This window comes from Gymnogyps californianus, chromosome 8 (assembly GCF_018139145.2).
Source record: "Gymnogyps californianus isolate 813 chromosome 8, ASM1813914v2, whole genome shotgun sequence".
Classification (NCBI taxonomy): domain Eukaryota; kingdom Metazoa; phylum Chordata; class Aves; order Accipitriformes; family Cathartidae; genus Gymnogyps; species Gymnogyps californianus.
The window spans coordinates 17,086,599-17,111,099 of NC_059478.1; the positions used below are offsets into that span (position 1 = coordinate 17,086,599).

At 41.0% G+C, this 24,501-nt stretch overlaps 1 protein-coding gene across 1 annotated transcript; it reads right to left on the bottom strand.

Moving 5' to 3' along the window:
* Nucleotides 1-98: 98 nt before the first annotated feature.
* TECR (trans-2,3-enoyl-CoA reductase) lies at nucleotides 99-23,769 on the bottom strand. Its single transcript, XM_050901132.1, has 14 exons — nucleotides 23,743-23,769; nucleotides 17,228-17,353; nucleotides 13,203-13,253; nucleotides 12,646-12,697; nucleotides 12,263-12,307; nucleotides 10,814-10,917; nucleotides 8,648-8,763; nucleotides 8,424-8,529; nucleotides 3,836-3,908; nucleotides 3,704-3,747; nucleotides 2,228-2,285; nucleotides 1,408-1,496; nucleotides 326-371; nucleotides 99-226 (listed from the first exon to the last, which is right to left on the bottom strand). Exons 1-14 carry the CDS (start codon nucleotides 23,767-23,769, stop codon nucleotides 99-101), a joined length of 1,065 nt encoding a protein of 354 aa, XP_050757089.1.
* Nucleotides 23,770-24,501: the final 732 nt, after the last annotated feature.

Below are 24,501 nucleotides of genomic sequence, written 5' to 3' on the forward strand. Positions count from 1 at the left end.
GCACCAAAATTCTTTAAATTAATTCACTTATTTGGCAGGAGGTTTATTAGCTTTTTCTTCTTGAAGTTCTGTGCAATATTCAAATTAAACGTTTTTTCTTACAACAAAAAGGGAATAATTGGCATTCGAAGACTTGGATAATCCTTGAATTCTCGTAGGTAGGTGCAGTGCTTATCCTTTGCCCAGATTGTCATCTGAATGAAGCAAAGCAAGGTGAACAGCCCCACTGGAAGGAAGGGAGAAAAAGATACGTTTCATTATCAGATTAAAAACACACTCTTGTTGCTGACATCACTTCAGGGTGAAGTACCAAAACATTACTCACCTGGAACACACTGAGTCATGACAGTGAAACTGATCCAGGTCCCCACCTGTTTTGGCCAAGGAAATTTAAAATATTTCTGGTGACAGCATTTGCATTTATGTCTCTATTGAACAAAAACAACCTTGCCCTAGTATAGGTAAATAAAAAAGCCAAGGTCAGCCAGATCAATTTCTAGTGTTAATAACCTTTAGCCAAAAAGGTGAACAGTGCCTTATCATCACAAACAAAACCTTTGTGTTTGCTTCCATAGCTATTATCATGACAAAATTTTAAGCATTACAACATAGTGTCCTTTCCGTTTCTCTGCCTAATTTGTATTTGTCACACCTCCATCAATGCTAGGAATGGTAACTTTCTATAGTCTGAGCCCAAATGCTGTTTTCATTAACGTCTGTTAATCTCCACTGAAGTTAAAACCTCATGCTGTCCTTCTGTGCAAGAGTGAATTTTACACTGAGTTGCACTGGTTTTAACTGCTTTTGAACTGAGTCAGGAGTTTGGCTCCTGATTAAGGAATATGAAGCGATAAACTGATCAAGCTTCTAAAGCAGTCACCACCAACACAAGTGACTGTATAACTTAAGAAAATGGGGAAGACGACCTGGGCCTACTTTGTATTTTCTCCACAATTTCTTCTATTCGTCTATTTCCCCATTTTCTCTACCACAATATCTTCTATTCATCTGCCCACTATCTTCCTGCATACTGTGATATTCCTGGGCTCTCTTATATTATAAATCCACCAGATGCCCCCATCCCCTCATTGCAACACACATTCAGTGGCAATCTCCCTGTTCCTGTCTGCAAAATTTGCACTGCTTTAAAGTGTATCTGTCTTGTCTAGCAGCCACACTGAAGCATAGGCCCAGGGTCTGAGCTGTCTGTTTAAGGTTAGCCCTGTAAGTACTGCCTCAAGGGAGGAGAGGAAGAACAGACAAGTTCCTGTCACGGGGTTTAGGGGAGGGAGGGAGATGTATTGAGCTGAACTGTTTCAGAGGCTTCTTCCATGTTTAACATTCCAAAAGAAATGAAAATATATTCAGCAAAACTAAAATCTTAACATCTTGTTTGAAAATACATACCTCATATGTATAGTTAGGGCAAGATACAAAGAAAAACAGCCATGTGAAAGGATTCTTTGTTGGATATGGGATCTTACGGGTTTTGGATCCTATAGATTAGAAAACAAATCACAAAATATTCACACTCCTAAATATATTGTTTCCTATAAAGACAACCCAAATCTGCCTACTCCTGTGTCTCATCACTGTCAGAGGGACAAGCAAGATGTGGGAAAACAGGATGTCCTCCAGACCCACAAGAAGGAATAGGATAGCTGTGAGGAAATGTTCTGGGCATTAGAAAGTCATCTACATATGCCTTTGATCACAGTCACTCCTGTAAGAGGTACCTCAAGTTTTAGATTTAGAAGTTAAAGGTTTTCTCAGATTGTCACAAAATGGGATTTTAGCAGTCATAGTTGATAGCTGTAAGATGTTTGGCTCATGCCCAAGGAACCCTGGCCTCCACAGAGGTCTTGTGCCCCCTGTAGAAGCCAGTGAAATTACTTTCCCTTGCTCACCAAAGCATAGTTTATACTAGCATTGTTTCCTTTTGCACTACCAGTGTAACTAATATAACTGCTCCCCCAACACAACCTGGCCCTAAACAATAAAAATTACAGTAAGATAAGAAGTGCTGTTTAACAGTCTGGTGTTGGATTCCTTGCACTGTCTGATCTCCCCTAGAATCCAATCTTTGCAGTGCTGAGCAACCTGCGCACCCACAGCAGTCAACTGGCGGGTATCAACGCCCTCCAGGATCAGGTCTTTCATGAGGTAGAGTGACTGTAGAAGTACTGAATGGCTGCACAAAAGTGAAAAATCATAATGCAATTTTTACCATTTCTCCGGAGGTCACTGAGCGCAACATGAATGGAAAAATTTCCAGCTTCACACAGCTGCAAGAAAAAGCATGACAGAGTGAAAAATATGCTTTCCTTCTATTTACTCTTCTTCATTCTGTTATTTCCTGGGGTACTTTAAAAAAAAAAAAAGGAAAAGAATCTATCATCAACAAGATTAAAAAATGGGAGTTAATGCACCATGATAAATATACTGAATCAAGATTGCTCTCTGACAGGAGGATGGAATGTCTTTGTTCAAACATAAGTCCATATTATACTCTGCTATAAATTTATGATATTTGCCAGCAAATGTGGACTCAGTGTCCAAAAGATCAAATTTACTACTTATACAATCCCTATGAGATCTAAAGGCAATAAACCAAAGGGGATAAAAGTAAACCCAGGTGATACTTGCTTTATCTTTTGGTTACTCTTATGTCTTTAAAAACACCCAAAAATTTGATTTGGATAGTTTTGGTTTCTCAAAAGTTATTGAAATCCCAAGGAAGATACAGGTTGGGCTCTAAGTAAGTTTTCTTCTCTAGAGTATAATTGATATGAATCATGAAATGTAATTGGCCCAGCTTCCTCCACTGGTTTTAAATAATGCTTCCCCAATCAATTATGTAGAAAGTGTACTGAAATGACCCATTTATATGATTATGGACAGTCTCCAGTGTCTGCGAAGCATAACTATTAAAGCAAATGACTGGTGGTCAGAGCTCCTGAGTTTTATTCCCAGCTCTGTGCTTCCAGTTATGTAGTCTCTCTATAAAATGGAAATAGATTATTAACTCACAGAGTTTTCATACTGGGAAGCTGCTTTGAGATCCTGCAGTCACTGACAATTAGTTTATCAAAGCAAGTGAACAGCTGATGTTCTAAACAAGTTATGCATACATAGGAAAAATGGGTACATCTTTGTTGGCTACACTAACGTTGCTTCTGCGTGTACGAAAAGTTCCTAGGAACTGTGAGAATGAACAGACAGTGACTTAAGAATTTTGCTTCATAAGGAAAGCTGTAAAAAATTTCTGAAGCCCAGCAAAATGAACCTCTATCCCTGGAAATTCTCAGCAACATTCTTTCTTAGTTGGCTAGTTGTCTGAGTTTTATGACCTGTTGTGATTCTTAACACTCAATAAACAGTTCACAAAACAAACTCACTGGCTTTTAAACACAGTGTCACAAACTGGTAGTTCCAGGATTCTTTTAAAGATTATGAGAGATCATCCCAGCAGATAAATATCCCAGTCTTGGAATGGATACTGAATCAAAATCTTCCCTTGTGTACAACATCCCATTAAAAACTGACAGATTTATCTGTTCTGTGTGCAAGTGCTCAGCTTTCGTAGTATGTCCCAAGTGTTCAAGTTTCAAGTATCTGCTTATCCTACTCATTCCTCTGCTTATACAACATAAGAAATAAAGCAACATGTTTTAGCATTTTATAAAAAGAGCAACAGACCTACCAGAAACATGATCACAGCAAAATTTATCTGTTTTTTCCCATAAGCTATAAAAAAAAAAGTTTACATGTGATTAGTACTAATATACAAACACATAAGTACTTAAATCATATTGAGGGTTGTTTTGCTACTTACAAGGAGGAGTGTAAAGAGGATGATTGATGTAATAAGCAAGCCAAGCTGCAAATCCCCAGTAATACAAGCAGTTCTGAAAAACAGGGAATTTTTCTTTGTTTTAGTAATCCTCTAGGCCAGTATTCACTGCAAGGACCGCTGATAACAATCAATTGGGCTGATCCTTCAAGTTGCTGATAATACAAAAAGTGACAATACTAAGTGTGGTAAGGTGGGAGCAAACAGGAAATAACAGGAAGGAAGTAGTGCTCATAGAGTAAGATTTCCTCTCAAATATTTTGGAGCTCTTAAGTTTATAAACAGTTTTAGAAAGTATGATCATACTATTGAAAACAAATTTATCTTGTCTGGCAAGCCATTTGGCCAAAGATGAAGTGCCATACAGACTGTATGTTAAAGAGAGGCTTGTTTTGCTAACCCCTGAGACTTTGTGAAACCAGATTTAGGTACTGTGCTCTCTTCCCTGGTTATTATTCTGTATTGCCCAATCTCTTGCCCTTCCTCTTCTCCTTCACCCCATCAGTTTTCTTTCTTTCCCATGCTTTAACTTTTCCTACCTAAAGTCATCATGCCTGATGCTTTCCTCTGCCCTTTCACTGTGATATCTTCAGTTTGTCCCTTCTGCTGCTGTCCTTGGCTTTCTGTGATCCAGCTTCCATTCTCTAAACTCTGATAACATAGCTGTCACTAATGGTTGTACTGACTGATTCCTGACCAATCTCAGAGCTTGTTCACAGGCTTCATCCATGAAAAAAACTACTTACAATGACAATCTCTATCTCGTTTGGTTTTCCTGGTCCTGCCTCTTGTGGTTTTTCTTCTGACACTTATTGTTGCTTCAGTATCTTGGTGACAGGTTATCTCCTCCCTCCTTATTTATCTGTAGGCAGGAGGGAGGCCTTTTCTTGGCCCATTCCTCTTCTTCCTCTGTGCTCTCACCTCTAGGTGCCATTCTTTTGTGGACAGACTTTAACCCTTGTCAACAACTCATAAATTTGCCTCTCATCAGTTGAGATTTCTTCCTTTATCAAACCTAATGCCTCAGTTTTTAATGTTTCGGGGCATGTTTTGTTATCACCTGGACTTCAGCAAGACCAAAACTGAGCTCTTTATCTTCCTTTCACCACTTCTCCTCTTTTTTTCCTTCCCCTTATCTTTCCTTCCATCCCATTTTCACTCTTGAGTAAAACACTGATCCTCTTAGTCTTTCTGGTGATGTTTTTTTCTTGGCCTTCCAGTAGGTTCATGTACCTTAGACGTTTCTAGGTCTTTCTGCTTTCTCCTTCACAGCTTTCCTTTCCTGCTCATGCAGTCAAAATTCTTATCCAAGGCTGCATTCTTTCCTGTCCTGAGTGGTTTAACTTTTTTTTTGGCTTTGAATTTTGCAGCCTTTTTCCCCTATATATACCAGAGACTGCATTTCTAGCAATAATACCCCCAAAAGTGATTACCTCAGCGTCTGCAACCCACACTAGCTGACTGCAGTGTCTGACGACGTGTTTTTCTGAAAATGCTGGTGAGGGGTAAGCCCCCCCATCTGCTGCAAGCAGTTGTATCAAACATTCTGTTGCATTTCCACTTTCTTTTCAGAGTTAATTGAACCGTTGAAGTGCTCAGAAACCTCAGACAAAATGGACACCCTTTTGGGTATGCTGTAATACAAACACATAGTATGTCCTTGCTCTGAGATTATATATTAATAGATAACTGATGAGAAAGAGCAAATTGTTAACAATAATTACAGACCAGGTGGGACAAAAGGGCAGAGAGATTAAGTAACTTCCCTGTGACGACTTTCCCTTTTCCCCAGGAAAAGCAGCAGAGCCGGAAGAATGACTCCGGTGAGGAACAATCTAGTTAGTGTTCTATCCATAAATTACTGCTTCCTCCCTAACACTAGCTTCTTCCACCATCACCTACAATTTACTAACTGCTGTACAAACTTAGGTGGAAACAGTTTCTTGTACTCTTGGAATGGCATCTTATGAAAAACCTTTCCCTAACTTTGGGCTTGGCAGAGGATGGATTGTATGGCAATGGATTTCAGTAAAGTAAAATTAAATAAATAAATTATCATGGCTCAGCTCCCAACAATACATGCTGTAATTAAACCGAACAAGTACTATTCATCCAAAGAACATGATTTACTGCAAGAGTATTCCTCAGTTATAAGAAAAGGAGCTTTAAGATGAGTGGAGTCTGCCACTGCTAAGGTCCTTAGCAGTAATACTACAGATGTCCAGCTGCCACTAGAAGCCTTATTGCTCATAGAAAAGCCTCCAGTGAGATTCACATAGGAACAGCAGAGTACATGCAGGCTTCACAAACTCACTTGAAAGACAGAAATTGTTTCTGTGAATCTTTCATATTTCAGGTGAATAATAAAGCTTTACAACAATCTCTTATAAAAAGATTTTGTGAATCAAGTTCAGATATTACAGGGATGACAAATAAATTATTCCTAAGTTTACAAAGTTATGGTTAGGATTTTTGTCTTCTCTACTCCAATTGATGATCCCTATGATGATCAAAACTATTTCTTAATGCCCTGCCTATGTTTATTCATGATCACCACGTACACTTCTGTTTGTCTCGTTATATTGTCTTCTGGTTTAAATGGTACTTCTTTAGGTCTAGCATTTTCTTTTCTCCAGATGTTTTTATAGAAAGCAACAATATCCCTTTTTTCCCATGAAAATGTTCAGTGAGACCAGTCATAAGACTAATCTTTGAGGAATTCCACTGGTACGTCCCTATTATTAAAGGTCTGACATGCTTTTCTGGCACAACCACAATCATCTTTCCTTTAGTTAGTTCCTTTATCACCACACAGTTTTTGTATTAAACCCTATCTTATTCACCCTAAACCAGTAGTTTACTAAGTTCAGATAAATCAGGTATTCTATCTTTCCATTGCCTAGAAAAATCACGTATCTTAGAAAGAATTATACTATGTTAGTATATAGCATGAACTGCTTTTGGTGAACCCCTGCTGCGTTTTATGGCATAATTTATTCCTATTTCCATTTGGTAAACAAAGGGTCAAAATCACAAATCTCATCAATTCCTGTCTCAGATCTCTGCTTATTGAGACTGAAGCGTCTCTTGTTAAAGGTAGCTTTCCATTGCGCTTAGGAAATAAGCTATCTATATCTGCTATGTATGTGATCAAACACTTAAAGTAAGAAGCTTTGTCTATCATCTGTATATGAGAGAAAAAAGGGAAGAGGATGTGATATTTTTCTCACTGGCACAATTTTGGAGTAACACCACCAAAGAAAATGAAATTATAAAAGCAAATCAAATGCAAGCACTGCTAAGCAGGTAGAAGAAGAACTGTGAGCAACTTTACAGATGAAAGGAAGTACCACCAATCTTAGAAGGTGGAAAAGTAGAAGTGATCAGAATGACTGGTACAAATGTCAGTTTTAGCAACAACAGTTTATATGGTCTGAAAGGAATGACTAGTTGCCAGAGATGGCAGTGAGAAAATGAAGATTTATCACGCTGTACAGATTTTTTTTCAAGGTAAAGTTGCTCATTTATCTGCTGTTTAGCATGCATTAGCTACTATTGTGTCAAGAACAAGTCTTTAAGAGATCTGCTAGCCTTTTAACAAGCCCTGCACTCTTCTGCTGCAGAAAACACAGTAAATTGCTAGGTAGGATTCTTTCTGAGGGCCGCTGCTCAACTACAGACCCTCCTTCCATTTAGAAAGCATGAAGCTATCGCCAGAGCTAGCAAAGCCGCTGCACAGCTGTAAGAAGTTAGCCACAAGGTAGAGCTTCAGCTGCTGGGAGTATCACTGCCATAATGCAAATTCCAAGGGATTGTCTAAATACCAAATGTTAAATATTCAAATGCTGATACTATACTATACACTTTTCCAGTTGTAGATGATAATCTCCTGTCTTCCTGAGTATAAAGCATATTTTTTAATACCAGTGTGTACTCTGTTGCAAACCTTTGTAAAATAACTACAGCCCATGCATAACCATGCAGTCCACTGTACTGCTTCACAGACATCTAGGAAATAGGGGGTCTGCATCTCAACAGCTGCCCTATGCCACAGCCGCACTGGTAACATTAGGGAGTGCTCCTGTGGGAGAAGAAAATGCAGAACAACCAAGCTGCTTTGCGCTGCATCAAAGGTAAATTAACAGTTGCTTAACAGCAAAGAGAGTGTTAGGGGCAAAGAAGATGTAAAACGACTGTTACAAAAAGATTTTTTTTTTTTAAAAAGCAGCCCTCTCAATATTGTGCCTGCCTGTGCTACCTTAAAAGTTACCATTGTTACTAAAACCTTCATGCCCAAGGAGCTAGGTGAGCGAAAAGGAAGGGTATGCTGAAGGTTTAAAATTCTAAAAGAGCAATGAGAATACTATAACATGAATAACAGTATGGCAACATGTGGGTTATACAACGGAGACATTGAGAAGTCTTTTGAAAGAACTACAGATTTATGGGTGAGATTTGCTGTGCATTACTACAAAAGCCACACCAAAAAATCTGTGCTGCAGCGGCAGAGCATAGGTTGGCTAGGTTGGATTTGTAAGGGGGGCTATGGATAGATTCTGATACAATTTACCTTCACAATATTCCTCAGTGGCATAGTCCCATGGCAGAACCGATGAACAAATACTGTTTCAATCAACCTTTTGATGTAGTGGAAAGAATGGCAGATACATGCCAAGCTAGAAACAGCAAGACAAAAGCATTTAAGAGTGCTTAAAAAAACAAGTGTGGCAAGACATTTGGAATAAGACTACAATGCTAACAAGAAATACTGCTCAAGCCTGCAAACGGACTTACTTAACTACTGGATGCGGGCTTGATGTAAACCTCTCATCCAGTCCATAGACAAAAGGCATGCGGAAATAAAACAGAAAATAGATGAACAATGGACCTGTATATTCTATCAAAAATACCTGCAAAAAGAGAGAAAATAATTAGACACCTGAATTAGATGGTGGTTTTCCTTTGGTTTCTTTGTGATAACTAATGCAGTGGGATAAACACCTCCACTGACCCAGGATGGCATTTAGAGAGGCAGGGAGGGAATAGCAGCTTTGGGCTTGGGCTATGAAAGTGATAGACATGCACGTAACTGTTTTGCAATGCATTTGCCTCAGTTGCATACAAACAGCCATTGCCAGTGCAGCTGACGCAGTATGGGTATGAAAAGATAATCATGGCAGCCCAGAGATCATGATAAATATGCATGCATGTTACATTTATGCAGCTCTCACCCTCCTCTTGCCCTCAAAAACTGTTGCTTTATTTTGGGTTAAAATGAAATTGGGTGAAGAATTTATCTTGAAAAAGAGGAGCTTTGTTTCTAATGAATGAATTTGGTTTAAACTGGAAACACAGCTTGTAAGTGTTCACAGGTGACCCCATCTGTACGAACAGTTAGCACAGCAGATGTCCCAGGAAACAATCAATTCATTTGATGTTCAAACAATCTTTAATTTGAACACAAAGAAGAAAGAAAAAAAAAAAGAGAGGAAACCGAAGAAGCTGTTATCTAACTTGATTTCATTTCAGATAGGTGTGTATTTCTTAGGAACAACATTTTAAATTGAAGTTAACTTTGGACCAAACATTAACAGTTGAATTTTCCACACTTCTATAAGTGAGGAAGGTAGGCCCATACCTCATTTATGGAGAAAGAAGGGAAATTGATTGCACTCCTGTCAAAAAAAAAAAAAACCCAAACCACTGTTTTCTAATGTATTTAAGAGTTATTTTGACACTCAGAAAAGTTGTGTTATCAACTTCTGCAGAAATCAGCAATCCAATCTGGCGAAGATTGGATTTGATTGTAGGTGAGAAGTTTGTCTTTTTTATTTGATAAGACTGAAGTATTTCTTGCCTTACATTTGAATGAAGTAGCTTGAAGGCCAGGGAGAGCAGAATGTAAAGGAAAGATTATGGAATGGTAGAAGTTTGATGTTACTCTGCACTGTGATATTTTGGTATATACTAATGCATGTGTGTCTTGGAGTCTACATTGCCATTAGAAGTTTTGCCTGTCTTACTGTTTTTTGGACTGTGTAATAGCTGCCTGATTTATCAGTATTGCATCCAAAGTAATGATGTGAAGATTCAGTCCTGCAGAACTTTTGACTTTTTTTATTTTACCTCCTATGAATGTCGTCTTTGCTCTTTGTCATTAACACAAGATTTTATTAATGTCTCATAGCTAAGAAATGGCTAATATGCCTTTAAATTACTGGGTACTTTTCCCTTTGTTCTGTGCTGTTTCATTAGAACTAGTGTAATATGTGCATCATGGACCTTCTGAAGAACTGGAAGGGTTATTGGTCACCTCATTGCATAAACAGCAGTGCTGTGTTGCCTGCCGAGTGAGTTGTGACAGAATTTGCATTTGAGCTAAGACAGTAAATATGCGAGGTCTTTGTGGATGGCTACTAATATTGCAGAAATCATCAGCTGTCATTAGCCTGCCACTAGCATCCTGGGACGCAGCCACATGCAGACAGCTAACTGATCTTACTTTTGTGCATTTTCCTGCTGAAGTCACTTCAGTTACCGACATGTGAAGTTGCTCACATGCCTCTTTGCAGGACAGACTCGTAGGAGTATAATTCTGATCTTTGTCAGGGAAGTTACGCAGGCCCTGTGAAGCAGATCCCCAAAGGCATTTAGACACCTAGGTCCCAGTGATTTTGCAGCAGACATCTAAAGCCATTTGAGAACCTGCACCTTAGTTCAGTAGAGCCAACCTACGTTGCAGCAAGTTTTCCACTGCTGCTCTCCCAGGGAACTAGGCATTCAGGATATCCTGTTACTGCTTTCCCTGATTAAATGAACTGAAGCAATGAGGATTTGTTGCCTGCATCCACTATCAGAGCAGGCATCATGCAGAAATATTGGAGAGAGACAAAAAGTGACGTAAGGATTAATTATGGAAAAATAGCCATTAAAATGGCTCAGACTTGAAGCATAGCTCACCGTAGTCCATCCTATCTGTGGCCCTAAATCTTTAAAGTATAAGGTAGCAGTTGTGCCAACAGGGAGGTGCTGCAGGATTTCCTCGTCCCTCAGGGACTTTCCTTCTGAGAAGGAGAGAAGTAATTACATCTCAGTGAAATTCAAGTCAACTTTGGTAGCATACTAGCTTTATATTGTGCTTTAACCAATCTGTGAGATTCTTTGACGTGACGTGGGTTTATTGGAATCTCAATAAACAAACTAAGAATGTTTATACTTAATTTTGAGTTATCCCTGTAATCACATATAAGCTTGGATCCTCTATTCACACCAAGACAGTTAGGAGAATCCTCAATCCTATGTGCCTGCCTAGTCTAGTAGACTTGCTTCATCACTGCTACAGCACAATTTGCTGATGGGTCACTGCCCTTTAACATAGTTCACCGACCTCCTAGTCAGCTGCACCTCCATCTCTCTCCTCTCTCTTCTTCTCTTCTCATTGCTCATCATCAGATAACCAGAAGCTAGGATAAGCTGAGACTGGAAGGCTCTCCTACAGAGGTTTTAATTGCCTCCTCTTTTCCTAACCAACCAGCTAGGACATGATTCCACAGGACTTGAGCTAGTACTCAAGCTTTTAATGCCTAGATTTGGGGGAATCTCCAGAAGGCCAGCATTTTCTCATGGCAAGTCTCACAACATAAGTCCATGGAGGAATCTAACAAGGTAGATCTTGGAAGAAGGAAATAAGATACTCATACGCCTGTTTTCCATGGACAGATTCTACACAATGAACTAATCTTCACCAGCATGCTTTTAAGGGACTGTTGAAATAAAATTATGCTTAATGGAAGCAAAAGAAGGAAATGCTACATTTTATACTGAATGCTAAGATGAATTAACACAGTTCAGCAATTAGACTTTGTTTTGTGCACCCAGGCCATGTACTAAGATCCTACTAGTAGCACTACCTACAACTGCATTAATGAAGTCAGCCAGCTGGCATCAGCTTTGTCAGCAAATCCTACATCCATGGCAACACGTTTTGCATTAGCTTACCTCAAAAGAACTGTAATTCCTGCCTGAGAGCAGAGGGTTATGTGAATTGATAGCTCTAACTCATAGCCCTTTTTAGTACTCCCAGCTGAGCATCACTGTGGACATCATTTCACTGCAGCTAAGGGAAATTAGTATCTAGATTTCTGTCTGAAAGCAAAAGTGCTCAGCAGTTAGAAAGTACATTGGAACAATGTACAGACTCCTGAGTTAATTGCCAAGCACCAGGCACATGGGTGGAACTCTGTTCAATACTTTCAAAGAGCTAAATTTGTTCTGGATTCTCTTCAGCCTTGTAGTGCTAATTAACATAGCTGGAAACTCATTCTTAAGAGCTAAAACCCATGCAAAATACACCTTTTATGCTAGGCCCCTGCTCAGAGCTTTGTTACTCTAGTCCTCACAAGTACTTACTCGGATCAAGTTTTATCGACTGCCTTGCTGGATACCACCGAGGATCTGTAAGACCATACAGAATTGTGTGATATACAATGTTTGGTTTAGATCATCTGCTATTATAACAAATGCAACGCAACAAGATAAGATTTAGTTAAAGATTTTTAGGAATATTTATTCAACATGAATATCTGTGAGAAATCATGCAGCAGAAAAAATACAAAGGTGTATCAGCATAGTATAAAAAAATAATACTGAAATCTCACTGTGATCACGCATTCATGTGCAGGTTACTTAGCATTATGTGTGTGTACATCACATGTTTCAAATTATGTAATTTTCTCCTATTTATATGCTGGATATTCTGATGTGATGTGAACTGCTGCAAAAGTTATACTCACATAATTTATGAAACATCAATCTGATCTCCCTAATTGTAGCATTTGGTTCCACCTAGGCAACAAAAAATATTGCGTATGTAAGATGCATATTTTGAAAGGCAACTACTAGGTGTAAGACTATACAAGTAGAAATGTGATTCAAACAATGTAACAGTATAACTTTCTTACAGATGGCTAGGATTGGTATGGATGATTCAAAGTACTTCTTACAGGAAAAAGGGAGGACAATTTGTGGCATCTGTTTCAGAGGCAGCTTTTCTAGCAGTGATCAAGAGTTACTACAACAGCAGTGACAGTTTGACGGCTTATGAGCGAGTAAGGCACAACTGGCACCATCTTAGTGAAGCAGCTGAAGTTGTACTCTTTGCCCAAAAGCTCCTTCTGGAAAAGGATTGAAGTAGTCTAGTCAGTATGAAGTATGCATAATCATTGCCTCTTCAGTGGCCAAAGAAAGGCTATCAGGAGATGAAATACCCTTCATAAACACTAAGTTTACTTAAGAAAAGTTACTAGTTTTTAAATAGGCACCTAGCATTTTAAACAGATTTTTGTTTTACCTTATCTAGGAAGCATAGCTGTTTCTTTGTCTTCCAATCAAGGATTTCCACCTGATAGGACACAAAATGATAATTACTAATTATTGGCTAAATAATCTCTAAACTCTTAGTTGATTCCCAAATTCACAATCATTGTTCAGAGTGAGACACCATTTTTCTCTGATCTGTGGACTGTGTTAAAAACACTTCTGATGTGCTCAAGAGACAGCTTTACTCATAGCCAGGTTCTCAAAGCACTCAACTTGCAAAAAAATAATATTCTTGCCAAATAAATTGTCTTCCTGGATATATTCAGAAGCAGAAGTAGCTAACTTATTGATCAAAACACATTGATCTGGGGTATTTTCTTATGCTAGAGCAAAAGAAACAAATAAGGGGTAGAGAAGTTTCACAGGAAGTACTAAGGAACAGAATTTTTATGATTTGTAAAACTAGAAAGACAGTTTGAGAAAAAAAATTAAATGTGCATATATATGCATGTAAGCAAATATTCTGAGTACATACAGCTTGAAGATTAATGTGCATTGTTCCCAGAATAATTTAATTGTAAAGAGAGCAGAAAACATTGGCAGGCATAATGAACAGATGCAGCTAAAGATCTGGACTTCACAAATCCTTAAAAGGTTGTTACAGGAATATTCAGTGTTACTGTTGCCTCTCAGATCACCTGTATTAGTAACTACATATTAGCATTTTATATTCCAAGCAGTGGTTTAGCTACAGCTCTGAAAAGGAAAGAGCAGTTTTTTTCTGTGACCAAATGGCACTTTGGCAAAAGGTTGATTAAAATGATTTTAATCAACAGCCAAGCAGAAAAGTCCCCAGACGTTTCAAAGTCCAGTTGCAGCAGGCTAGCAAAACCTAAAATACAGTGATGGGGGTTTAATTTCATTTGTTCTCATCAAACACTTTGTAATGGAACTTTATGGTATAGCTAAGAGTGAAAGCTCAAAGCTTATCTGTCACACTAAATTACTGTGACTATCATTACTTAGTACCAAAAGAGCTCGTTGTTGTTTTTTTTAAATAAATATCTGCCATTAATTATGTTTGGTATTAACTGGCCAAGAGGATAGATTAACATCAGACTTTAAATATGATTCCTTACTAAAAATAGGAGTCACAGTCCAGTATCTTTCTAATAGGGTTGCTTTGAAGAGATCACTTGGTTAAAGTATCTTATTTCCTTCTTTTACTTGTCCCAAATTGTTCTTTCTCTATTGGTGCAGCAATGGAGCACTTCAGCTCCAGCCAGATGTATCAAATCTGATCTCCACAAGGAATACTAATGCAGCGACATTTTCTACTTGTGCATTGTAAGCTCTAAATGGGACATGAAGGGAGGTAAGCACTTTTCCTCCTTTGTGATACGTAATGAATGTGTGACAGATCATTGGGATATTGTATGTTTCCCCTTCATTTTTTATATTTGAAATAACACAAATTTCAAATTTTAATGTCTCTGTTTGTGGGATATCTCCTTCGGAAAGCAAATGAAGTAGATTCCCTTCCCAGAGGGCTGTTCTTGAAATACAGCTTTCTGACTCTTGCAGTCCACAGAACAAGTACTGTGGGGGCTGTAAACCACTTTTTGTCCCTTCTGATGCCGAGTTGCTACAAGGGTTATTGAAACCTTTGGTGTATCTCAAAGCTTTTGTGTTAATGAATACCATTGGGCTGCCCTACAGACTGCAGCAGGGCCCACAGGTTTAGCAGTCTCCTTCCTGTTCCATACCCACTCCCATCATATACATATTGGATCAGAATCCCCCGGGGCAGTTTTAGTCTATGGCCTTCACTGGCTGTGTTAGAGAAATCTTCTCCAAGCCAATTACAGAGAGGTTTGGATATCCTTCTGCCACCTACGCTCTTTTAATTGGGTTATTCTCATTATGCACAAGGCCAGACTGAAAATTATAGAGCACTTTCTTTTGCTCTGTGGTTTTCATGGGAGTGGCTGTACAGAAATTTAGGTACTTCTGTGAACCTTTGGAATCAGTGTGGAAAACAAGCAAACAAACAAATCATCCAAGATCTTCTGTGCTGTTATTTGGTTCCATTCCAGCATGTCTCTTTGAAGTGCCAAACTGACATACCTGCCTGTACTGGCCCATTTCTTCAAATACCTAAAGGGAGCCTATAGAGATGATGGACCCAGACTCTTCTTGAAGGTGCACAGTGATAACAGTGAGAGGCAATGGACACCAGTTGCAATATGGGAAAATCCAATCAGATACAAGGAAATATTTTCACCATGAGCTTGGCCAAACATTGGAACAAGTTGCCTAGAGGGGATATGGAATTTCCATCCTTGGAGGTATTTAAAAATGGACTGGAAAAGACCCAATGCCATTTGATCTAAATGTATCTGCCTTGAGCAGGAGTTGGACTACATGGCTTCCAGAAGTCCCTTGCAACCTAAATTATTCAATGTTTCTTTTTTTTTTTTTTTGGACACCCATTCCTGAACTTCAAACATTTCAGTTACTTTCAGTTACTTTCAAGATCTAAGCAAATATCAAACATTCTTTCCCTTTTCAGAAAGATGGACACAGGAACACAGCTTTAGATTCCACTCCAGCCCACAGAAAGTTGTGCGACGACAGAGTGAAAACAAGGTGACTGTTTCCTCCAATTATCATGCCTCTGAGCTATATCAGAACATTCCCCAGTGTTTAGATGTTCCTTGCAGAAGGGACAGAAAAGCCTGATCCAAGGCAAGAAATGTTATCTTTTCTGAACATAATGGCCAATGACATGAACCAACGTAGCACTGAACACAGTGTTTCCAGTCTTCAGGCACAGCACCAAGTCAGTTAATGTATTGGTTGGCAACAGTTTTTACATACCCAGCAATCTGTTCTTGGAACACTTACTGATGGTTATCATCCCTTTCAAACATAAATTGTTTGGCTCAGAGAACTTTAATTTCTATGTGTTTTCAAAGCATTTAGCACAATAGAACACTGACTGTTGGCCTGCACTAGTGCAGTATGACTTACAGTCCATTTATTTGGTGAATTTTTAAAGGCATTTTAAATTATGGCTTCTCTAAAACTACTTTGAGTAGAACTTAATCAATAGGTAGATTTGTGCAAGATAGATAGTTATGTTAAAACTCTTTTATAAGTGACTATAAATATATACCTTCAATGTTTAGAAGACAAATTTGTTCTAGTGCATAAGGATTAAAGATTGATAGTGTCTTTAAAAACAGAAAAATTCTTGATTATTAGTGTTTAGAACAGGTCAAGGGCAAATAATAATCAATATACAATATAAGCAGAGAAAAGTACATTCAACTGTTAAACTTCTATTCAGAAAATTAAAGGGGAAAATAAACAGGGGAAAAATTTATTCATAGGGGAAAATCAGTTGAGCGAACAGTGTTTAAAAAAGAATTTTTAAGATGTAGTGTCCCTGCAATAAGATTACAAAAATATAGTCGATCAAATTCCCACAGTTTAAAGCCATATCAAATGCTTAAGGATCAACAGATCTTCAAAATTACGTGGTAACTATTATGGAAATACTGACACACTTTTCCTGTCTGTGCATCTTGGAAGTTTTATTTGCGGCCAGTTGCACTCAGCAGATTCAGTAAACTGTAGCTGAGTGAGATTTTGTGAGCACTGACATAAGCATATGTTGTATTGATTTCTTTTGAAATTACTCAGTAAAAAAATTGCTTATTTTACAGTCTAGGAACCAACCAGCCCGAGAAAGAGTAATGCAGAATGACTTCTCCCTGAACTATTAGAGTGCTTACATAAGCCAGGTTCCTTGAATTTAACACTAAAAAAATTCCAGTGGTTGCCACAGTCCTAATTAAATCTTTCTAAACATTTTATTTTTCCTACGGAATTAGTCATTTTCTCTATCTCCTTAGACTTTTCTGGTAGACTGTGTTGTTCCTGAAGGAAGCAAACATGCCTTAGTGTGATCTCACACTAGAGCGTATCAGGAATAACTTCCCTGAAGTCAATAGAGTTAAGCCAAAGTGAAATTACTGTAAGTGTACTTACACTGAAAACTATCTTTGTGCTGCTGCTGCTGCCACAACTGACTTTCAGTCTGAAACTTCCCTTGCACAGGAATGTACAAACTGTTGCAGAGGATGAGTCTAAGGATCCATCTAGAACAGTATCTTTCTTTCTGATACAGCCAGCAGCAGGTGACTCAGAAAAAGTAATAAAACACGGCAAGAATGTAGTGACTGGGGGGAGAGGAGGAGACAGACACCGAGATTGTGATTTTCCTGCACCAGAAGTACTGCCTTTGTATTTAATAGCTTTTGATGGATTTTTCCTCAATTAATTTATCCACTTGCCTTTTAAACCAGTGTAAACTTTTTGCATGCACAGTGTCCTGAGGCAGGGAGTTCTACAGCTTAGCCACATGCTGCATGAGGAATTCCCAAAGCAGGACCAAGGCAAATGTTTAACCACAAAGCGAAATTTCATCATCTTACCTGTGGAGTGCTGTACTTTATTCTGTAAGTAGTCCAACTAAGTAAAGCCTTACCTCACTGAAGCAATTGGCTCATATTTCATGAGACTAGAATCTTATTACATTAGTTCACTGTGTATAAAGAGAAGAGATACAGTGACACCCATACTCAAAAGGTTTCATACAATTAAATTTCACTTTTGTAGAATTTAGATGTCTAACATTCACAGGTTCACAAGATATACACTAGATACTTACTCCTCGGCTTCCTAAGTTCTGCTCCTATACAAGCCAATGAGAACCACTGTCTGAACTGTGCTGAAACTCATCGTACACTTTTATTTCTTCCACCTGTTTCAGATTTGTTAGTGAGGCATGCTTGCATCTAAGTCCTTGAAGATCTTGATCCGGTAAGCATCTTTATCCCAAGGTCAGCACAATGCACAGCATTTAGATTATTTCTGAATGAAACTAAACTGTCAGCAAAGGAGATGATCTAGTTCTTCATGCTTTATATGTAATGGTTAGATGCACTGCCAGGAAGTGAGAAAATTACTTTAGACTGTCTTCTGCCATTCCCCACTCCTCCCACAGAAGGCTTAGGTGGCTTGGGCCACCGAGCAAGGAATAAAGGATTCAAGAGAGACCAAAAAGTACAGGCAGGAGAGGACAGGAGTGTATTCCAGCGAAAAGGACAGTCTCCTACCAAAGAGAAATCCTGAATTCCTGTCTCTCTGGGCTGCTTCAAGCACTACTCCCTTCCATTGTCATTCTGTTCAGCATTTCCCTACAGTGGATGCCTTTTGGGATACCACACAGTGAAGGGGTAGAGTTGAAGTAAACTTGGATACCTTAACCAAATTGTCATATCCACTCTTGGAGCTGGGTGCCTAACCTGAAGGCATGGCAAGCCCCAAGTCGCTTTGTGGACCTGGACCTGAGGACGGTAACAGGTGTAGAGCTACAAATAGTTATCCTTCAGAAAGACAAATCCATTTATGTAATTGACAGGGGATAAAATGAGTGAGTCTAAGAATGGTCAGGAAGGAAAAGGAAGGTGTATTCCGTTGGAGTGGGAGGCTGGTTTATTTTTCACAAAATGGAAGAGCTGTTAAAGGTTTGTGCTTTCACAGCAAATTCTGGCTCTTGAAAGCCTACGAAAACTTTCCAGCTTTTACTAGCATGACATCTTCCAGGAGGATACACAAGATGGGAAAGGAACCGGCACCAGTTAATACTGACTCAGTGGGTATTTACTTACACTGGCTAACACAGAGCTGCACATTGCCAATTTCCCAGGCATACTGAAGAGTCACATCATTCACTGAGTATCACTGTCACTATGAAGCAGTCTGGAGTGCCTCCATCTGAGAATCTAAGCCAGCTTTGACTCAACACTAAGCAGACATCCAGGTTTTTCAACACCACTGCGTAGCCTTTTCCATGCGCAACAGAATATTTATTGCCTCAGGGCTTTAGTTTATGGTGATTACTTTCTACAATGACAATATTCAGGTAGAAGAGGTTTATAAATTCTTTGTGAAATCACAATCATTTCTTTGCATCAGCACTGTGATTTGCAATGTTGAACTTCAGTATCTGTAGTTCCATTACTACTCTTCATGGATCATTTCGTGTATGGATGTCAAAATATACATCCAGTGTATGCTTTTGACATGGAATTGAAGAGACTGAAGAGAGATAGACTTCTTTCTTTTTTTTACCTAGAGGTATGAAGGATGGTTCTGCTGTCTTTTGACAGGGCAGGAAGCCCTGGGAAGTTTGGAGCCCTTATACTGACAGGTGAACTCGCAAGATTTGTATTAATTTTTTTAAATATACTTCAAAGAAGTCTATTATTTTTTCTAAAATAAGACTTCTGATTCAAACGTAGCCTTCAAATTCTGAGTAGCTCCAGGTTCTTCCTGCCAAGTAATGTTTTCCTATCATATTTTCCTATACAAAATTAAAAGTTTCTCTCCCAAGCTCCATAGAGAAAAAGGACAAATTGTTGTCTTTTAAATGAAGCAACACAACTGACTGTAGAAAGTGTTGGTAAGTGTGTGGAGAAGTGGTGAGGGAAGAGAAAGGGAGAATGTTTTTCCCTATCTTCTCATCTCTTTCTGTGATAATAATCCTATGTGTTACTTGCGAAAACGGAGCAGGTGTCTTCAAATAGCAGGGTAATTTTGAGCAGCGTCCCTTTAAATGACTGTGCAAATATCTCATATGTGGCCTTGTCTTGTTCAGGCAGCTCTTGGAGGATACAGCATCTTAAAATCCTCTGCAGTCCTGCTTTTGGCACTGGCTCTCAGTGCTCTTACTTGATGAGGCTTTAGACAGCATAGCTCTGAGTGGGAGAAAGCTTTGTAACAGGAGCTGTGACATCTCAGCAATGCTAGCTAGGCAGCAGTCATCCCCGCCTTGCATTCAGAGGGTTTTCATCACAGTCAGAAGGGGGAGAAGCTTTAAATGCCAGCAAGGGGGGCCAGTACATTATTGCTTTTAGACTGTACTGCATATGTCAGTTCAATCTATCCTCAGGGAGTGAAGACTCCAAAACATTTTTGGTTATCACTGCTCACAAAAGGCACTTCCCATCCAAACCAGTTAAAGAAGCAAAAGTACAACTGTGGCTCTTATGACACTAATTTTCTACAGTATGAGTGTATTTGTTCAAGTATCTTTCCTCTAGGAAGTCAGAGCGCCATACTATTTTCTTTACATGAAATGCTTTTGAAGACCTAAACCTGTCAAGTAGAAAGAAAGGGTAGAATTCATCAGCCCAACTTCAGAGCTCTGTACTATAGACATTGACATCTGAGCATGTCGCATAGACATCCTTGTATGGAAAGGAGAAAAGCAGGCAGTTTTAGCATAAACTGTATCATAAGCTCTGAAACATATCTAAAATAGGTCAGAAGAGTTGTTCTCTAATCAATTTGGAGAAATAAGCACTCCTAAAGAATATTAATTATCTAGCTACAAGTCTTTATCATAAATCTCTAAATTTTCAGAGGTGAATCTTCTTGAATTATCAGGTGCAGTACTTTCAAGTATGCACATATTTCTTCAAACTGTAATTGTTCTTGCTAAGCTTCTCCTGAGCTATTAGTGATAAAAAAGCTGAGGTGAAATTAGAAATATACCAATACCTGAAGTAAACAAGACCTATTCTAGCATTATTACAGAATAAGAAATGTAGAGGCAGCCATCAAGACATAGGTCTTGGAGTACAGGGACCTGACTTTGCATATCAGTTCTAATACAGACATCTCATAAATAGAGGGAAATCACTCAGCCACTCTGGTTTTTTTGCTATCCAGCCATTAGGTCCAGCATACTTTGGCTTAATTAGGTGGTTGCTCATAATTCTTGGTACTAAGTTTGAACACAGTCAATTCAAAATAAGGAGTAAAAGGTACTTCCAAAGCTGAATCTGCCTTTCACTGGCTTCTTAATAGTCACTTTAATACAATGTTGGCCATTTTTTAAGTATTTCTGTCTTTAGCTGTGCTGAGAAAGAATCTCATAAAGAAAAGGAAGGGAATTAACAGCCAGTGCCTCAGCGCTCACAGTCAGTCTGATGTTCTTGCCCATCTTTTTGTAGGTCCAAAATTACCAAAGAGTAATTTTATTCATGCATAAGGGAGAGGACCTTCCTACATACTCAGGAACCTATGAAATTGATTGTGTACTAAGCATGATCAAATGCACAAACTCAACAAAACAGGAAGAAATATTCCACCAATAAACCTCTGCTAAACTTCTAACAGTCATATTCTAAAAAATTCAGACAGCGACAGTTTGGTGATTGTAAAGTGCTTCATGATTCTTATAAGGAAGCACCACAGAAGACCAATAAAGGGTAAATGGTTTAGAGATGTACAGGGAAAAGTACAGAACTATACAGTACCTCAAATAGGGAACGCTAACGTTCGTAACACCAATAGAGATCCCCCCTCAGGAAGCATTGGGAGAGGCAGGACACTTACTTACCTTCTCTCTTTTGATAGCTCAGTTTTGAATGCATGGTGGGGAAATGCAATTCAGAATTCAAATCCAATGAATTTATAACAGAAAGCAAATCAGTGGGGAGAACAGCGCAGAAAGTGATATGCAACAGCACTGCTCGGTGCTACCTAGGCTGTTTTTGTCCACATCCTACACCCTGAGTCAGCTCAGACGCACACTGGATGAGCGAGGCAAATCTGTTTCCACCCGTTATCTGCTGTACAGAGAAAAGGACTAAGACATACAAGACTGATATGTAAATTCATGAGGCATTCTGAGTTTGGATTACTGTTGCTTAGACACAGGATCTTGATTTAGGACTCAAAAGACCTGTACCTGCTGCTATTGCTCTGCCTAGCAAGATGGAGCAAGTCATTCCACTTTCGTGTGTTTCCCCATCTGCAAAATCAGGTAGCAGTAATGATGTCCATGCTTTTGAGGTCTTTTAGTACAACAAGTGCTATTCAGAAGTTCAGCATGTCTAAGGCAGAAGAGCAAACTTGCAGACCAGGCAATGACTGAAGACATTCAGGAGCGTAATACACATTTACCTGCTCCTGCATTTGGATCTCACGAGAGTTTGGGACACTGGTAGAAATGCAGGAGGCAGTGAAAAGCTTGGTTGTTTTTCCTAAAAAACAGGGAATCCAACACTGCAGAGCAAAAAGCCTGGTGCAGGTGCCTACCTCACACCCACAAGAGCCAGAGACAGCTTATTTTGCTGAATCGTTCATGATGTCCAGAACACTTTTATAGCTTTGAAAAGCAAAATCTGAACTTTTAGGTCATGGTAAGCAACTAGAGAAGCAGCTGCTTTTCAGATTGTTTTGGATTCTGTTAATGTTATAACAACAATTGCTTTGTATTTTGCACAGGGGGAGGAATTGCGTTCATTTTTAGGCGAGTCGTGCTGGAGATGCTGAAGTGTAAGCCTGCAGGAACGCATTCAGGATTGCTGCCATTTAGCTCGTACTGACCTGTCTTTGTAATACGAGCCACTCTTAAGAAGTTTTGTAGTAGCCAGCCTAACTAATTCTAGCAAAGAGTCAGTGTGGCTGTTTATGTAAGTTGATGAGATACATTACCCTTCACACTCACCAGGTGCACGCTACTGTGCGCTTTCTGTACACACGAGCTGACTGTACTAAACTCCGTCCGGCTATTTTTCATTTCCCACGCAAGACTCGAACGCACCGTGCTAGCAGAGGGCCGGTGGAGCCTGCCCGGGGCCGGGGCCGCGGGCACCGCTCGCCCTCGCTCCTCCGCGCCGGACGGTGCGCGCTGCGCCGCCGAGGGGAGCCGGGCTGGGAGCCGTCCTCTCCGCCTGGGCACCAACTCCCTCCCCAGCTCCGTGCCGCCGAGCCGAGCCGAGCCGAGCCGAGCCGCGCCGCCCCGGGGGCGCTGCCGCCCGGGGCCACGCCTGCACCGGGCCGGAGGGCTCAGCGGGACGGCTCCCGGCGAGGTGCACAGCGGCTGGCGACAGGGTCTTCCAAGAAGTTGGGGACAGAAGGTGCCGAGAACATTCCTCGCTCTCGCTCTTTCCTTACGGCTGGGATGCACTGCCAGACCCACCCCGGCAGGCTGACCACGGCGCTACCCTCGGGAGGATCCGCGGGAAGCCCAGAGCCATTGATCCGGTGCCTCCGCGGACCGCCGAGAACCCGCCTGGAGCCCGCAGACCGCCCCCCCCCCCCCCCCCCCCGCCTCCGGGGCCACGTCCGAGGACCACCGGGGACGCGGGAAACAGGAGCGCCGAGGGGAACGTGCCCGGGGAAGGGGAGGACGGGGCGGGCGGGGGCCGCTTCTGCCCTCTCGCCCCGAGGAAACCCCGGCGAGCGGCGCGCCCCCCCGGCTCCCTCCGCCCGGCTCCGGCGGCGGCCGCTTGCCTTGGCAGACCCGGGAGCGGATGGCTCTGGCTCCCCGGTGCTTCAATGCAGATGACGGGGGAAGAGAGAGGAGCCCGCCGGGACCCGGGGCATCCCCGTCCGCCGGCCACAGGGTGCTGCGGAGCGCGGCCCGGGCTCGCCCCGTCCGCCCCCCGCCCCCGGCGCTGCCCCGCGGCGCCGCCCGCACCCACCTCGAAGAAGCCGGCTCTGCCGCCCATCCTGCGGGCTCCCGCCGCCGCCGCGCCGCCTCCCGCCGCCGCGGCACCTTCCCCGGGCCCCCGCGCTGCGACCAATCAGGCGGCGCCCGGCCCCCGCGGGGGGGGCTCCCGGCGGCAGCGCCGGGCCGGGGGAGGCGGCGCCCGGACCCCCCCGCCCCGCCCGGGGCCGCTGCCCGGCGGAGCGCGTTGGGCAGCTGCTCCAGCAATTCCATGTAAAGCCAGCAGTGGTACCCCAGGCAGGCTGCGGCAGGGCGGGGGACCGCCGGCACCTCGGACAAGCCAAGTTCTGCAGCTCCCGGTGTTCAGAAACTGGGAGAGAAGAGTAATATTCACCCACCGCCTGGAGTGACGATTCGGTGGCATTTCATTCGAAAGGGTAATTTATTTTTCCTCGAACATTACAGAATTACTGCAGGAAACCAATCACATTTCATGTTTTTTGCAGAACGGAAGTAGCCTAATGAGATAACCTGCAAAATTACCACTGACCATGAGCTAGAAAACATCCTCCTTTCTTTCTCTGATAGTTTACCTTACGTTTCAGGGGTGATTGGACTGACAACAGAACTCTGCTGAGATCCCTTCTTCTCCTGTGATGCGTTCCTGCTGCTGCTGAGAAGTAAACGCATGACATAAAGCAGTACAGAGGCTGATACTATTTTTCCTCCAACCAGTCTTCATTACGTGATATCCTTTTTCTAGAGCTAAGGTAATTAAATATCAGCAAATTCT

Excerpts from the sequence above, each read along its gene's own strand:
- TECR (XM_050901132.1), bottom strand. The coding sequence starts at position 23,769 with ATGGGCGGCAGAGCCGGCTTCTTCGAG. Across the intron at positions 8,530-8,647 it reads AGCCCGCATCCAGTAGTTAA|CTTGGCATGTATCTGCCATT; the intron begins GTAAGTCCGTTT and ends TGCTGTTTCTAG. Across the intron at positions 3,909-8,423 it reads CACTGAGGAATATTGTGAAG|AACTGCTTGTATTACTGGGG; the intron begins GTAAATTGTATC and ends CCTGTTTTTCAG.